At 43.4% G+C, this 15,992-nt stretch overlaps 2 protein-coding genes across 2 annotated transcripts in view; one reads left to right on the forward strand and one right to left on the reverse strand.

Moving 5' to 3' along the window:
• Nucleotides 1-1,042, reverse strand: part of HSPBAP1 (HSPB1 associated protein 1) — a 37,401-nt gene extending 36,359 nt beyond the window's left edge. Inside the window, exon 1 of the mRNA XM_071435276.1 lies at nt 914-1,042. Within this exon, the coding sequence (XP_071291377.1) occupies nt 914-950 (37 nt within the window). The 5' untranslated portion in view covers nt 951-1,042. The remainder of the gene's footprint in view (nt 1-913) is intronic.
• Nucleotides 1,043-1,367: 325 nt separating this feature from the next.
• Nucleotides 1,368-15,992, forward strand: part of SLC49A4 (solute carrier family 49 member 4) — a 71,681-nt gene continuing 57,056 nt past the window's right edge. The window contains exon 1 of the mRNA XM_071435277.1: nt 1,368-1,780. Coding sequence (XP_071291378.1) covers nt 1,441-1,780 — 340 coding nt within the window. The 5' untranslated portion in view covers nt 1,368-1,440. The remainder of the gene's footprint in view (nt 1,781-15,992) is intronic.

Genomic DNA, 15,992 nt, shown 5'->3' on the forward strand with positions numbered 1-15,992 from the left:
TGTAGACAAAATATAATTTTCTTTTGATCACAGTTCTGCCGATTTCAGTCAGTATATACTTCCTTGTTGCACTTTCAGTCTAGGAAACCGAGCTGCATGGACTAAAAACATGCGATGTCTGTAATGTTCTGAGAAGAATTTCATGGGAATGAAATGAAAACTCTTGAGGTTTTGGCTGCAAAATTGTGGGATGATGGCCATGTGTAAAATTCAGCTGTGCACTGCCCAACACATCAACAGTTATGACACTGACACTGGACATAAAACCAGTCTGTGGGGATCCCACCGTTCAGCTCTCCTCATTTAATTACATGGGCATTTATCAAGCCAACTTCCAGACTTGGTGACAGAATGTCTAATCAAGCCACACTGAAATACCCAATATTTTAGGGAACATGAAGCACTGTGTAGCATATGAGCCATTAATTTTATGACAAGTACAGATGGCTGATCTACAGATAAATTCTCACATAAACTAATCTAATGAATATATACTTCAATCTATTTAAATGATAATACTAATGAGCAGAGTGTTCCCCACATGATGGTATATTGACCCGAATTATTTTAAAATGGACTTCTGCGCATGTTGTATCCGAACCCTGCTATTTTTTCCCTCTCAATTCGGACCATGGTTGAATTGTATCCACCAAAGCAAGACGATTTCCTTCTCCCTTTAAGAGGATCGATATCCAAGGGATGCCCTGCTGCAGCACCTCCCTGCGGTGAGGGGCCCGCGGCCGACAGGGACGTGTCGGAGGAGGAGCTGATGCAGGGGCTCGGCAGGTCCAGTCACGGGCCCCGTTACGGGCCCGCTTCAGCCGCCGCTTCACCCTCCCCATATCCGCCCTCGGCCCAGGCCTGCAGTCACGCCGCGCTGGGGCCCGGGCGGGCCGGGCCGAGGGGCACCTACCCGGCGCGGGGGAACGGCAGCTCTGTGCCCCGGCCATGCTCCGGCGGCTCTGCCTGCGGGGCGGCTCGGGCGGGCCTCGCTCGGCACCGCCTTCGGCGGCGGAAGGGGCAGCGCGGCCCGGGAACCGCGGCGGGGCGGAGCCGGTGGCGGCGTGACGGCCGGAGCTCCCCGGCCCTGCCGGTGACACCCGGGCGGCCGCGCCCGCGGGCCGCCGCGCTCCTGCCCCGGGCTCCTCTCTCCCGCTCCCCGCGGGGCGGCGGCCCGGTGCCTTCCCCGTCCCGCACGCCTCCGCTGCCCGCCGGCGCGACTCCCTCCCCGCGGGCGGCGGGCCCGGCTCTCCTCCGCGGCGCCGGTTCCCTCCTCCCCTCGCCGGCGGAGGAAGGAGGCGGCCGCCGGCCCTCTCCGACCGCGCATGCGGCAGCGCCGGGCCGGGGCAGCGCTGCCGCGCTCGGGGGCTGAAGTGTGGGTGTCCCTTCCCCCGGCCCCGTCCCCTCCTCCCCTGCGGGCCCCCGGCAGCGCCCCCGCAGATGGGCTTGGGCTGGAGCAGCGCGGAGGAGCGGCGGCCCCTCCTGCCGCCGCCGCCGCAGCAGCCGCGGCCGCAGCCGCAGCCGCGGGGGCCGGCGGGGGTCCCGGCGGGGCGGCTGCCGCCGCTGTCGGGCCGCGTGTACGGGCGGCGGTGGCTGGTGCTGCTGCTGTTCTCGCTGCTGGGCTTCGCGCAGGGCCTGGTGTGGAACACCTGGGGCCCTATCCAGAACTCGGCCCGCCTGGCCTTCGGCTTCAGCGGCTGGGACATCGCCCTGCTCGTCTTCTGGGGGCCCATCGGCTTCGCGCCCTGCTTCTTCTTCATGTGGCTCATGGACAAGAAGGGTGAGCGGGGCCGGGGGCGGCGGGGCCGGGGGTTCGGGACTCCCCGACCCGCTCCTGTGGCTTTCCCCGGGCCAGGCGGGGACGCCGTGGCCGTGTCCCCCAGCGCCGCGGTCCCGTGGCCGGTGAAGGGGACGCTGCCAGACCGGGGACACTCGGGCACAGTGGCCTCGGCCTTAAAAAGGGTTGACTAATACCTAAAAGGCATTATGACTGCTGTTTTCAGTACTCTGCCCAAACGAAGACTCATCAAAGTCCATTCACAAGGAAGATACTTAAGCTAAGCGGAATTAGGGCATTTGACGTCGCATGGGAGGTGTGGGTCTGGAGGAGCGTGCTCCAGTCCAGCATTGCCATCCAGCTGTTTGACCTGGTGGTGATTTCTGGTTACCAGCTGTCAAACAAACACGCGTTGATGTTTCGATCAAGTAATGCCATTGCTCAGGGTGGCCATTGCATCTTGAAATAAATTCTTCATTTTTAATTAAAAGCAGGCTGGACATGAAGTCGGTGGATTTCTTTTCATTGATCTGAGGAGATACAAAGACAGGGAACACAGAGAAGTTGCGCTTTGGTGTTTCAAAGAGGAGTACAAGGGAGAGTTTCCTAATTTGTGTTCAGGCCGTTGCATCTCAGTAGCAAACTTACAAAAATGGTGTTTGTCTCTGGAGAACTTCTCCAGGGTCTGTGTGGTTCCTCTGTGGTCACCCAGGGGACCATTCCAGTGAGGTCAAGCATCTGTGTTTGCAGATTTCAGCTTTTGGGCCTAAATTCACTGAAGGGATTTCTTTTAATTCCTGTTTAAACAGACCTCTAAACAGGAGATAGTCACCAGTGGACCCTTGTGGCTCCTGATCCTAAGTGCTACTTATTCCATTTATTTAGGAATTGATAGTTCATTTGTGGGAAAGGAAGGGGAAGAGGAAGGGAAAGTGAAAGCAAGCAGGGAGAAAAGTTGTATTTGAGAAGGCCTGCTTCAAAACTGTAATTATGTTTCCTAAAACTGAAGAGGCATTGGGGGAATAAAATTTACTGGGCTGAAAGTACATTCTGGAAATGAGTCTATGGTGGCTGTACATCCAGTTTTCTCTCAAGCAGTTTAGACTTGAGTTGGCAATATCTGTCTCAACTGATACATAATAGTGTTGTTAATGATCTTAAAATTAAAACAAGTTATTTTGGTTTGTACAGTGAAGACTGCTCATGGCATGAAGGAAATAAAGGTAAATGTGAACCTATGCTTAGAGAGCTGAGTCTGTATTTTTATTTCTACATTTTCTATGAAGTGATCCTGAGCAATGCAAAATAATACTGGAAAAGTTTTGAAGCAATTCGTGGGAAAAGAAACTTTAATATTTTGTTCTTTTATATTATGATTAGTAGTGTAGTTGTGGGATTTCTTGGTTTCACTTAAGGTTGTTTTGATGAGAATATGTATACAGGTGTTCTTCTCATTTCCTTAACTGATTGCTTGGAGGGTTCTTTTGTGTGTTTGTTGGGGTTTTTTTTAATTCTCATGTTCATTGGAGGTGCAGATATGAGCAACTCCTTTACTCTTGGTTTGTTGCTGTCCTTATTGAGAGAATGTTGGTAGGTAACCTGAACAGAGTGTCTCAGCTCATTTGGCTGTGCGCATAAGGAGTACATATGGGCACTGGAGCAAGTTCTTTCCAGATCAGCGGATTTTGTGAGGGCCCTGAATGTTTTCTGGTATTTGTTTCTTTCTGTTTGCTGAGTCTGGGTGATTCCCACAGAGAATGTGGTGCTGTTGACTTTGGAAGGGATGGTGGAGTCCTGTCACTTGCTTCATGATGGAGCAGAGAGGAGAGCTACTGAGCCCCCAGTGAGCCATGGGGCACACTTCACTGGAGGCGTGTTGTGGGGGGGAGTAACCTGCTGTTTGGAGTACATGTGTTCCAGCAGGATCTTGACTATTGCTTTGAAGCTGTAAAGTTGGTCGAATCTGATCTTGCAAGGGTAGTATTTCACTTGCTTGCTGTTACACCAGATTTACTCTGGAGAAGCTACACCATTTACTCTTTGACTTGAATCATTTGTCACTGGAGTTGGCTAGTAAAGGAGCTGTCAGGAAAAAATGTATTTGTGAAGTGTCAACATGTAAAACCTGGCAAGTATCAGAAGTATGACACTGTAGATGAGGCATGTCAGAATCTGAGAGGAGATTGTGCTGTTAGATAGTCCTATACTTCACAGTCAGAGGTAAATCGACCTGATAAGTAGCTGCCTGCTGTCACTTAATCTGATTTTGTGTTATGATGCCTCAGAAGAAGTTCAGAAGTATTGGTCTTTTTGGTTTTTAGTTGTTCATTCGCAGCACATAGTTCACAGCATATATCTGTATCCATACCAGACTTCTGTTGTGCATTTTGTGCACCTGCTCCTTGTTTCAGTACTGGTTTGGTCACTGGTAAAGGTTTGGTCACTTTTCTTCTTTTTTTGCTTCTTAAGTAATTGGAAGTTGAAAGAACAAATATTCATGAATAGCATACTAATAGTTACAAGAAGCATTTCTTGGATTCCGTGATCCACTTCCATTATAGCTTTTCAGAGAAGTGTGGGACCCTCTGAGAAGAGACAACAGCTGTGTTTATTTTTAGTGAGAGGTGTACTAAATAAGCTCTTTTCTTCAGTTCTGTACAGAAGGGTTCTAGGAGGGAGGAATTACAATTTTTTTGGTTTTTCTAACCTCAAAAGGTTTATTGGCCTTTGTGACCTTTTTCCCTGTGGCCTGCTGAGGGTATCCCCTGGATTCACTCTGAAGGCCTGGTTGCAGCCAGCCCAAGCTAGGCAATTGGGGAATGGCAGGAATACGTGGACTGGGAAAGGTGTATAGATGGTGTCACTTCTGGCTCCCTGAGGAATACTTCTGGCAACTGTATGCGTCCCCAGAGGATGACCCAGAAGGGTCTTGGTGCCAGAAACAGCATGACAAAAAGTCTTGGTTGACTGAAGACCATGTTCCTATGGATCTGTAGGGATATCATGTTTTTTATGAAGTTGAGGATGATTTTTCATCAGGAGGGTAGTGATGAAGGCTTCATCACAAGGCTTCACAAAGAAGCCTTTTTACTTGAAGATCTGAGCAGACTCAAAGAAGACATTTTTGAAGGGATTTTCCACACTGTTCTAAAGGGTCTTTGAGGCAATGGAGGAAGTCTGGATTTAGCCTGTGTCTCTGTAAACTGTGTAAACTGAAAGCTACTTTGTGGTTTTGCTGAGCTCTTGTCCTCAAAAATGCATTTGTTTTCAGATGCATAGTGAGGTTCACATATCACAGCTGAAAGTTCTCTGGGGAATGAGCTCTGTTCCTGTTCCTGCCTCCCAACTTCCTCTGGCTGAATTGAGCCAGCCCTTGGGCACCCCCAGGGGTTTCCATGTTCCTTGGCTGGGTGCTGTATAAGGACAGTGGTGGCATCTGTCACATTTCTTAGTCCTATTCTGGGATGGGTGCATGATGAAAATCAGCAATTATATGTCACTTTTGAGTATGTGCCATTTTGGGTGGGTTTGAAAACTCTTTTCTATGTGTAGGATTAAAGGTGTTGTCTAGGTTGGTTTCTTAGTGAAGAAAGGTGAAAAGATAGAGGGTGCCATGGAGCTACATGTGTCTTGGTGCATTTTCTTTAGCAATAGGATTAGAGAGTCCTTGTTTAAATTCTAATTATCTTTAGAGATTTAATAAGACTGAAATTAAATGGGAAATTACTTCAGTGTGCTATTGGATGGACCCTTGTTGTTTACATGATTAAAATTAGCTACAATTTGTCACATGATGCTTGAGTGTTTATGTACATTTCGTGCCTTGAGTGTTTCATTTCCTGAGAACTGTAAGTGCAACCTCACAGGACTGTTAGGATGTTTATATGTCTAACTTGAAATCAAAAGCTGGATCTGGTTCACCAAGGGGGTTTTATTAAGCTCCTAGTTACAAAGTGAGACCTAGAAGCAATATATGTCAGTCTTCATTATGTTCCCATATAAGCAAGAAGAGGCAATGAAGGATGAAATATTTTATGATAGTTTACATTGAACAAATTGAATAGAATGGTAATTTTTTTCATTAATTTTAGGAATGCAGTGAACAGTTTTATATTGAATTTGAAGATGAGACATATTACTTGTAAAAGTGGAATGTAATCTATTTCTTGGTCCTTTTTTATAAAATTATATATGCTTATGTGGGTTGCATATACAATCTCAGTAACTTTATTTTGCTGAAATCGAATTTACGCAGCAATGTTATTCTAGTGATTACATTATGAAGTAGAGAGAAAACTTCAATAATCAGATTCTGGTTTTAATCAAGATTGGCTTATCCATTGACACCATGAAAGTTTTTATCTGTAAGAGTAGTTATTCCTTTCCTGAATACCACACTCTTTATTTTATTGCTGTCTCCTAAATCATGCATCTTGGTTTCCTTCTCTTATTTGATGGCTCTTTCTCTTCCACCTGGGAATTTTGAGATTAAATTCCTTAATGCAGTCTGACAAAATTGTCATGAATATTGAGTACAAGTACTAAATCAGACCTTAATAATACAAAAAATGTTCTTAATAACTGTTCTCCCTATAAAATAAACTACACATGATGTAGAAACAGAACTGTGCATGGCGGCTTTCATGTTTGGAGTTCCTGGATTGTCACTTAGTGCTGCATGCATACTGGTTTTGCTTTCAGGAGACCTTTGGATACATCTACCTCACATATAGGGTCACTGGGACATAAGGGAGGTGACTCCAGGTGAACTTGTTTTCTCCTGAGATTTTAGTCTAGGAGGTGTTTGTGAAATGCCTTTGGGTTTATTTTGAGAGATGTGAAAGTGGGTACAGAGAGAAAGCAGGTTGTCCTTCTAGAAGTTGGTGAAAACATTGAATGGCAAGTGAATCCAACAGGTGGGGAAGATTTTTTTAAGTATTCCCATTATGCTTGGCATTTCAGGATCCTTCTCTGTCATTCAGGCTTTTGGACAATGTAAGTATAAATTTGACATGTTACTAATAACTTAGAAGAATTACTGCAAGTGTAGTTGCTGATAGGGTCCATTGTTAATATAGATGGATTATATGAAGTCATTTCCATGGTGGCACTCAGAAGAAAATGGCAGTTTTTGATGGAAGTATTCATAGTTCTATCATGCCACAGATACTTAACAGAGGGACAAAAGAGGTGACTTGTGAACCTTGAAAGTCTGAGAATTTTCACCTTTGGCAAAGAAATGCATTTTCATTTCCTTTTTGTCATGATCTCAGAAACAGACTTTTCTTATCTCAGATTCATGACTGCAAGATGAGTGCCCAGTATTTCAAAGTGACCAATTTGATAATTCATGTGCTAAGTTCAAGTGTGAGCCTCAGCTAAAAACATGTGGGGTAAGACTTGGCCTAAGGCTGTAAGACTAACTTAGTGACATCAAGCCAAAAGGATTTACATGCTTCAACAGTAGAAGTTTTTAGGCATTCTGACTTTGGCAGGTTAGTACAGCCTGCAAGAAATACCCATGGGAAAACTTACAGATTCAAAAATGTGAGTAGAATGGCAAGGGAGCAAGTAAGAAAGGCAAGTGTGATGCAGAGATTAGAGAGCAGCCTCATAATAAATAACTGATTCTACTTAGTATTTATGATGTTAGGATCCAGTAATTACGATTATTAGAGAGATGCCTCTGCCTGAATTAAGGTGCAAATGAGACCATATGTCCAAGTCTGTAGTATGGATTTTATTTAACATAGATGTGAGGTAGAGAGAGAGAGAAATAAGAAAAAGAGAGGGAGAAAGGGGGTGACAGATGAAGTAGAAAGATACCACTACCCACAGATTCAGACAACATCCCGTTGATCCTCTTCTTCTTAATCTTCTCATCTTCTCAGTGGTGGGGTCCTGAGGTCACTCCAGACTTTCACCATTTGTACATCTTAGCAAACAAAGGAGTCAGTGCTCATTTGGCTACCCAGTTCTTTTATTCTATGGGTTAAATGATTCCCTCTATTCCAATGTTAATTAGTCCCATGTTCATTCTTTCTCTTTTGAGTTGGTGGGCTTCCCAATAAAATAGGTGGGCTATGGCCTCCACCTGCTGGAGCCAGTCAGAACTTTCAGCCAAGTTGCTGTGTTGGCTTTCAGTGTAGATTCCTTGTCTTTATTGCCAGTGCTCCCCCAGCTTGTTTTTCTCTTCCTAGTGTGAGATAATTGGAAAATAGTACCACCTTTATCTTATCTCAAGTTCCCATCAGGTGGCATAATTTACTGTCCAAATTTCCAGGAATTCATGGAGTCATAGTCAAGGGGAACGGGTAGGATGGGGAGCTTGGTGGTCACAGATGAGCAGTTGCTTCTTTATACAGTTTGCCATAGTGGGCAAAGTCCTTAAAAGCTGTTCAGGCTATTATGACCTTTATGTCTCTTACAAATGGCAAAGGTTTTAACTACAGCCAGAGCAGCAAGAAGCTCTTTGGGATTGAATGAAAGTTAAATGTGAACTTTGGGCTTCAGCTAAGAAAGGAGTCAGGGGAGAATGCCCTGACTCAAGAAGTGAAAGGTCCATGTGTTTGGTGAAAATGCAAGTGGTTGATGCACTTGAACCAAATACAAAAGAAGTTTGAAGGAAAATACCTTCTTTACTGCAGTGTGTCTCTCTCATCCTGTGGACAGCTACTGCATACTATTAATGGTCCATACTTCATTATCTTTTAAGTGATACTGATCCACACCTATCAAATCCTGTGAAAGGGATTAATTTTCCTATGCTAACAAATCTTGGAAGAAATGAAATGAAGTGTTGCTTTTCATGTGGAGAGATGAAAGAAGCAATTAGAGAGCTGAATATAGGTAAATCCCACTAGAGCAGGTATTTGATCAGCTTGGTTTTACAAAATTTATTTTGATGAGTGCTGGTGTGCATATTTGTATAGACATACTTTTCCTCTGTATCATCAGAGGAGAAGAAAAAGGAAGACTGAACCAAACTTGGCTTTTGTTGCTAAATTTTATATACTGTGGCTATATGAATGTTCACAGAGTGTTTGTGCAAGTGCTTCCAGAAGTGAGACTCATTAGAGAATTGATTGGCCCACTGTCCTTGGAGTCAGGCATGCTGCAAAAGACCACTTGATACACAGTGATTAGCAACACAGAGTGCTTTAATTACGAGCTGGTGAATTGTATTAACTTGATGCTGCTCTGGTTCATCATAGCAATGCTAGCTTGATTCTTAGTAGTGCTTCCATACCTCCTGCTGGGCCAGGTTGAATTGAAAAGCCTCGGTTGGGGCTGTAGATAGATGTCCTCTACTGGAGCTAGGTCTTTCTGTTGGGTGGGGTTCCACCCCAGCTCTGATTGCTGCCATGTTTCCATACATTCTCTTTATGCTGCTCTCCTATGCAGCTGCTGTGCCCTTTGCACTCTTCACACAGGTCTTTGCAGCTGAGTAGGGGTACTGGGACAGCTGTTTAAATACCACGTGGTGAAGCATATCAGGAAGCTGCATGCTTGATTTGGAAGAACTTTCCATGGTGGAAAGTAAAATAATTCTACTTGCATATAGCTCATGTGACAATAGTAATGGCCATGTTATCTGGGGATAACGCTCTTAGGCTTTGGTGCACTGCACATACAAGCACAGTGAGCATGGGGTGACGGCCATAAACTCAAACACAAGGAGTTCCACCTCAACATGAGGAAGAACTTGATGTTGTGGGTGGCAGAGCACTGGAACATGCTGCCCAGGGAGATTGTGGAGCCACGTCTGCTCACTGGAGACACTCAAAATCCATCTGGATGCATTCCTGTGTAACCTGCTCTGGGTCACCCTGAGCCTTGGCAGAGGGCTTGGACTCGAGGATGTCCGGAGGCCCCTTGCAACTCTGACAATTCTGTGATTCTGTATGCAATTTGATACACCTTGATGCTGGGAAGCTGATGAATAGGGAAATGATTTGCCAGTGTAAAATATGATTCCTTGCTTTTCTTATGCAGCTGCTAACACAAGCAGTTAAAGCACTGAAGCATCCCTGAACTGGATCAGGACACAGGTCCAGATAGGAAGATATTTTGTCAACAGCAGCTTTTAGAAGTTGACTACAGGGGTAGTAATACCAGGGCAGCTATGCACTGATACCTCCCTTGTTGTATGCTCACATGTTTTTACTACTCCTCATAACCTTCTCTTGACCCAAGTTCACTCTAATCTCACTGCTTCTTCTCTACTTCGTACCTCACCTGTCTTGTGGTATGCCCATCTTGCCCTCCTGTTTTCCTCTGTTCTCCACTGCTCTTGGTTGTTGAGGAGGAGGGGTTGGATGCCAGAAGATCAAAGGGCTCAAAGGAGTGAGAAAATCCTGTGAATGGATGAGAAGAGGGAGAGAAGGGGAGAGTGTGGAGCAAGGTAGTGGCTGAAGTATGGGATGCAGAAATAAGATCTGGAGCCAGAGGGCAAGAAGTGCTGGGAATGGGAAAGGTGGAGGAATGAGTTGAGTAGGAGACACAGGGAAATGGATACTTTGAGGGGCAGTAGGAAATGGGACTGCAGCAAATGGGGAGGGGTCAGATGCCTGCACAGCAGTGTAGGTCAGCAGCACGGCTTCTGTGAACTGTCTTGAGAGGCACTTTACAAACCAGGAGCTGGGAATCTCTTGGGGCACAATTGACCTTTTTGCCTTTTCTTATCTCCAACAAGATCCTGGTGTTTTGCCTCTTCACAGCCAAACCTCTGCACTCTGCTGGGCACCGTCTGTCAGCCAGAGGCTGAACTGGCCCTTCCTCCAGCCCTGCCTGCCCTGAGCTGTGGTGGGTCACAGCTCCTGCTGTGGCTCCCTGCGGGACTCTGGGCGCTGCTGACGCAGAGGAGGGCGGCTCTTCCTTCTTGCATGGCTTTGGTGGTGACGGAGGTCTGGCCTCGTGATGGAGGCACTGCTGGGATGCAGAAGAGGATGTTTGTAGCCCCTCTGGCTGGGATCTCTCCCCTTCTGGAAAGCCTTGTGGAATGGGACAAAAAGTGCTAAAATACTGTTTTGTTTTGCACTGCCTTGCTGCATTTTTAAAACATTGACATTTTGCCAGTCTCCTTTTTTCCTGGGAGTTTTTAATAGTGTGGCATCCATGCTGCATAAAGGTAGCTGGTACTAACTTTTTAATGTGAATGACAACCATAATTTCTCTATTATCAAAGTCCCCTGGGCTTTCTCATAGGTTTTTATTATGGAAGTAGACAAGTACTTAGGAAAGTTGTATTGCATTCATTTTGCTAGCTGTATGTTTGTACTGTATTTATAATCCCAAGCTATTAGTTTAGAATTCTATTAAAAAGAGTAGATCGGCTGTTGTTCTGCAAAAGCTGAATCTATTCCCTTTAAAGAAAACTGAGGCTTTTCTTCAAAGAATTAACATGATATATATTTTTTCTATCAGAAGAAACTAAGTATGAACAAAGAAAGACCATTTTCACTTGGTAATGCTGAACTTACCACACTTTACTGATTTCTGAATTCTAGTAAAAGCATTACACAACTGCATAAACAAAGTAATTTTTATTCATTATTTTCAGCAGATGTTGTTTTTAGCAGTTAGTTTTGTGTTATGTTTTAGGAGTGAAAAGTCTGAAGCAAACACAAAAATGAGGTTCATTACTTGTTAATAAAGTTTGGACATTTTCTGCATTGCTGATTTTTCACCTGTGCTTTTTTTTCTTCTTTCTTTTCACTTGTGGGAAAGGAGCCATGTCAAACAGGGGTATTTACTTGCCTTTTCAGACTTAGGAAACAATGCATACATAACACAGGTCCTGAAATAATCTTCCCTGTTGTGAAAATTTGTAGCCTGACATTGTCAAATAAAAATATTTGGTTTATATAAAATATTTGCTTAAAAACACCCAAGCCCCCAAAACCATGGTCAGTGCTGAAAAGAGCAGAAGTAAATTGAAGAAATATGTTTTGGCAGCTGTTTCATTATTTTACAAATTTTCTTGGAGAGTTTTTGAATTATTCCACTGACAGGGTGGTATTGCCTTAACTGAGCAGACCAAAGACATGATAAAAAATTCTTTAAGAAGTTTTTTAGTTACAATTATATGATTATATATTGTAAATAATATATTCCCAGGGTCAGAGAAATTGTGGCTTGCCTTGCCTTTCTCCTAGTGGTGACATTCAGAGCTATTTCATCACTTCCTGCCATAACTTTGGTTTTTAAATGCTTCTGGCTTGCATGTGCTATTGTAGCTCTGTAGCTGTGCTGTAGCTTTAATTGTGCTGCAGGAGCTTGTGATCAATGCTCCAACTTCCTCAAAAGCTGTAAATTAAGCTTTCTCATGCAGATTTTTAGTAGAGAGGGTTTTTTAGACTTTTCCTGTTTCCAGAGCTGGAGATCTGTGACTCAGCCAGAGGGAGTGATGTGTTTTAAAAGTGAGAGGTCTTCTGCTTTTTGCAAAGAATGAATGCTGGTGTTTTTCTGGAATATAGGACATCAAGTATAAGCACAGTTAGAAACTTTTTTGTTTTACTTCTTTATTTGTTGATGAGAGCCATCCCTTTTAAATGCTTCAGAAAGGTGGAGGTGTTATAAGTTTAATTAATCACATGAACCTAAAGAATTGATCAGGACCCTTAAAAATATGATGGGTTTAGGACTCATTATAGTGCTGCGAAAGATGTCTTTTAGAATGAACTGTGTACCCTAAGTAGTGCCTGATGCATTTTAATATTCAAGTAACACTGAAACTGTTCACACAGAGAAAATTTGAAAGCTCACTTCAGTGACCTTTCCTATAAGTCACAAGACCTGCATGGATATTACATTAGTGAAGCTCTTGCAGCTCTTTATTTCCCCCTCTCACAGCAGGGATAATAAAATGAAGAAAGCTTGTGCTTAGTGTCCTGCTTAGCAGATGCACTAGGCAGTATTTAATGGAGCTGCCAATCCTTGCTGCACGGTTGCTTCTTGATACTTGGTTGAGGCAAAACAAAATGCCTCTGTACTTCTTAAAAAGAAGAGTTTCATGCATTATTGAGTGGTGTGAGTAAGTACTATCAAGGTAACAACAGAACACTTTCCCTGGCAGATGCGTATAAGAATAATTGTTTTTGCTCTCTGTTGCCACAGGTAAGGCTCTGTAGTTAGTGGTGTGGTAATTGAGCCTGCTGTGCAATTGGGAGTCCTTGAAAGGAGTGGAAAGAGAAAAGAAAGTGCTTCCCTCCCCTTGTGTGGTGCTGTAAGTGCTTCAGTTGTTGGTGTTCATTCAGGAGAGTTAGAGCAAAGGCTTCTTGTTGTGCACTTTCTGTCAGCTTGTAAGTGACATCCTTTCTTTAGCTTCAGAGCTAGTGAGGAGGTTTGGCCCCCAACTGCATTATTGGCCATTTTTGTTAATTGCTCTGCATCTCTCTCTATGTACGTGCTAGCACATGCCATTATGTAGATTTAATTTTATCAAATAGCAAAGATGGGTTCAATGATTCACCTGAATTTTCATGTTTTATTAGATACTGGCATTGAGAGTAGAAAGCAGCTACCTGTGGTGAGAGAAGAAAGAACAATTCATACCAGTGTTTGTTAACGTCACAGATTTAGGAAGTACTTAAATAGCTCTTTTTTGTTGTATCCCAGCACTGCACTCACCTCAGGTGAAGAGAAAACCTGATTTAACAGGCTTTCTAATACTAATGGTGAGACAGGCTCCTGTTTCCCTGTGTTCATAGCCTGAATGAACAAGACAGAGGGCAGGGGAAGCAGAAGGGAAGTGGCCTGCCCAGTTTCATATGGCATGTTGAGAGATGCAGGTCCTGCTGCCCCAGGCCAGTGCTCTCTTCTCTGAGAGATGCTCTGCAAGCATTAGCAGAGGTTCATTGCACTTGGATAAGTTGCAGATAAAAGGGATGCTTTCTGCAGTAAAATGTGTAATAACAATAATTGGCTAAAATAATTGGTCTCCTTTGAAACCAACAAACGTGTTATTAAAGAATAGGAGATATTCTAATAAAGGGTCTAAAACTGATTCTAAAATCGTCGTTTTCATCTTCAGGCAAATACCATTCAGCTCAGCACTTTGTTTATCTGTTCAGACAAAATGTCAGCCTCTGGATTGCTGAATAGAATTTACAGCACTTGTATAAACTTGCAATGCAGATTTCTAATTTACATATTTTGCCTTTTTTCCCCATTGTTGATGTTAAACTATTAGGATGCTTCAAAATCCTTCACTGCCATGTGGAAGGAACTTCATTACTTGTAAGCTACCTTTTTGTATATCTGAAAGGTTAGATTAAGCCTGTTCAGTTCTTAAAACCAGGACTTTTTTATTTACACTACCAGACTTTTAAATTGCTGCACAAACTCTGAAATACTGCTTTGTATTTATATGAGTAGTGTGTCACCAACCATGGTTAAATCTGTGGTAGTGGAGCCAACTCTGTAAAGAATTTGCATCATTAAGTCTGTAATAACTAAATGTAGAGGTGTAGAGAGCAGGAGAATTAAGTGATACTTTCCTTGGCATATTTTTGGAGATTGATTATGTGCTTGCCTAATATGCTGGGATAATGTTAAAAACAGTACAGGTCCACTGTTGATGTGGGCCTGGCTTCATCCATGCAAATGAGATAAAGGCACCCTGCAGCCTCCTGACATTGTCGTTTTAGCTTGTTGTTCTTTCTAACAGGTGTTCTTTCTAACAAGTTCTTGTAGCTAGAGTAAACAGAAAAATAAGGACTTTAACATGCTTTAATGAATGTTGGGGAGAGGTATGTGTGGAGAAGAATAAAAATAACTTAAAAACAGGAACAGTATTTATAATACAAACCAGAGGCGAGCTGTGCAATTAGAGTGTGTACTTAAGTGTCTTGGTTTCCTTACAGTTGGGGTGCACATAAAAAAAGATGCAGCAGCTCAAGAATTGCAGAGTGGTTGTGTCATTGTTGTAATAGCTCTCAATTGCATTCTGTTTAGTTTTGTTTCTCACAATTATGTTCTGTCAGCTTCCATATCTGTTTTAGTGGTTATATGTGTTCAGTTACCTCCCTCATGATGAGTGTCTTCTCTGTGAAACACTTGACAGGCTAAATTTTGTGCTTTGAGTCTCTGAGCTATATTGTGTTTTTTTTCAAAATTCTTAGCTAACCTCAGAATTTGGGAGGGATACCCTCCTTACAAGGCTGCACATGAGGATGTTTATGCAGAGTGCATGTTCCTCATCTGAGAGGTACACTGGAAAAAAGAAAGCATGTGTATTGGCCCTCATGCTTTCAGTTTGCACACAGCCTTGCTATGTCTGTCCAACAAGCAGCAGAAATTACTTTGTCTTTGGGTCAGAACTGCTTGTTGGCATCCCTCTGTCTTCCTGATTTGGCAGGGACTTCCCTGTGGGTTCCCCTGTCAGTGGTGAGGACACTTCTGGGATGTTGGCTCTACTGAAATTCTGACCCCAATGAGAAAGTTTGTCCAAATCACAGGAACTATTTTACTTCAGCTTGTTGTGTTCGTGTACAGAGTTTGCTTTCTCAGATTTAAATTTTGCAAGTAAATCAATTTATATAGAAATGTCAAACTCCTGCTGATAGCCTTGCTGTTAACTGGGCAGCAATTGCTGACAGATTCTGTTGCAACAGCTGTAAGATCCTATAAAGAGAAATTGCCCCTCTGAAGATCATTACCTCCTACATCTGCATTTCAAGAAATTTCTAGTACATATTTCATATGAGTATCTCAATCTGCCAACTGTTTATGTCAGACAGAAATTGGAGCAGTGTCAGGTGGAATCTGCCCTGCAATCCTCCACTGAAAGGTGGAACTGGGCTGTGTTGTGGATTAGTACAGAAAAATATCTTCTTGTGCCCTAGACAAAACTGAGGGTTTATATAGCTCTGGGTTTAATTTATTTCAGACAGGTTCTGTATGATAGAGTTTGGTTCTTACATTTTGATGCCAGAAGGATGCTGTCACCTGTCTTGCAGAATGTTTAAATAGAGTTAGCTTCATTTTCAAGCAGAAAATAAAAAGTCTCAGGTCCTAAATCTTTCCAGTTGAGATTGGGATGCTGTCTTGGCAGTGCCACATAAAGCCAGGGAAATGAATGGAAGCAGTTTGCTTCAGCTTATTTTAAAAACAGAAGTTTGAAATGGGGCAGTAAGAGAAGCATCAGCATCAAGTACTTGGGGAGAAAGGGAGGTCCAGGTTGTGATTAATAGCACCCAATGACAGAAGCAGC

This window comes from Agelaius tricolor, unplaced genomic scaffold, assembly GCF_023055355.1.
Source record: "Agelaius tricolor isolate 1412-34295 unplaced genomic scaffold, bAgeTri1.0.p SCAF_10, whole genome shotgun sequence".
In the NCBI taxonomy this organism is placed as follows: Eukaryota; Metazoa; Chordata; class Aves; order Passeriformes; family Icteridae; genus Agelaius; species Agelaius tricolor.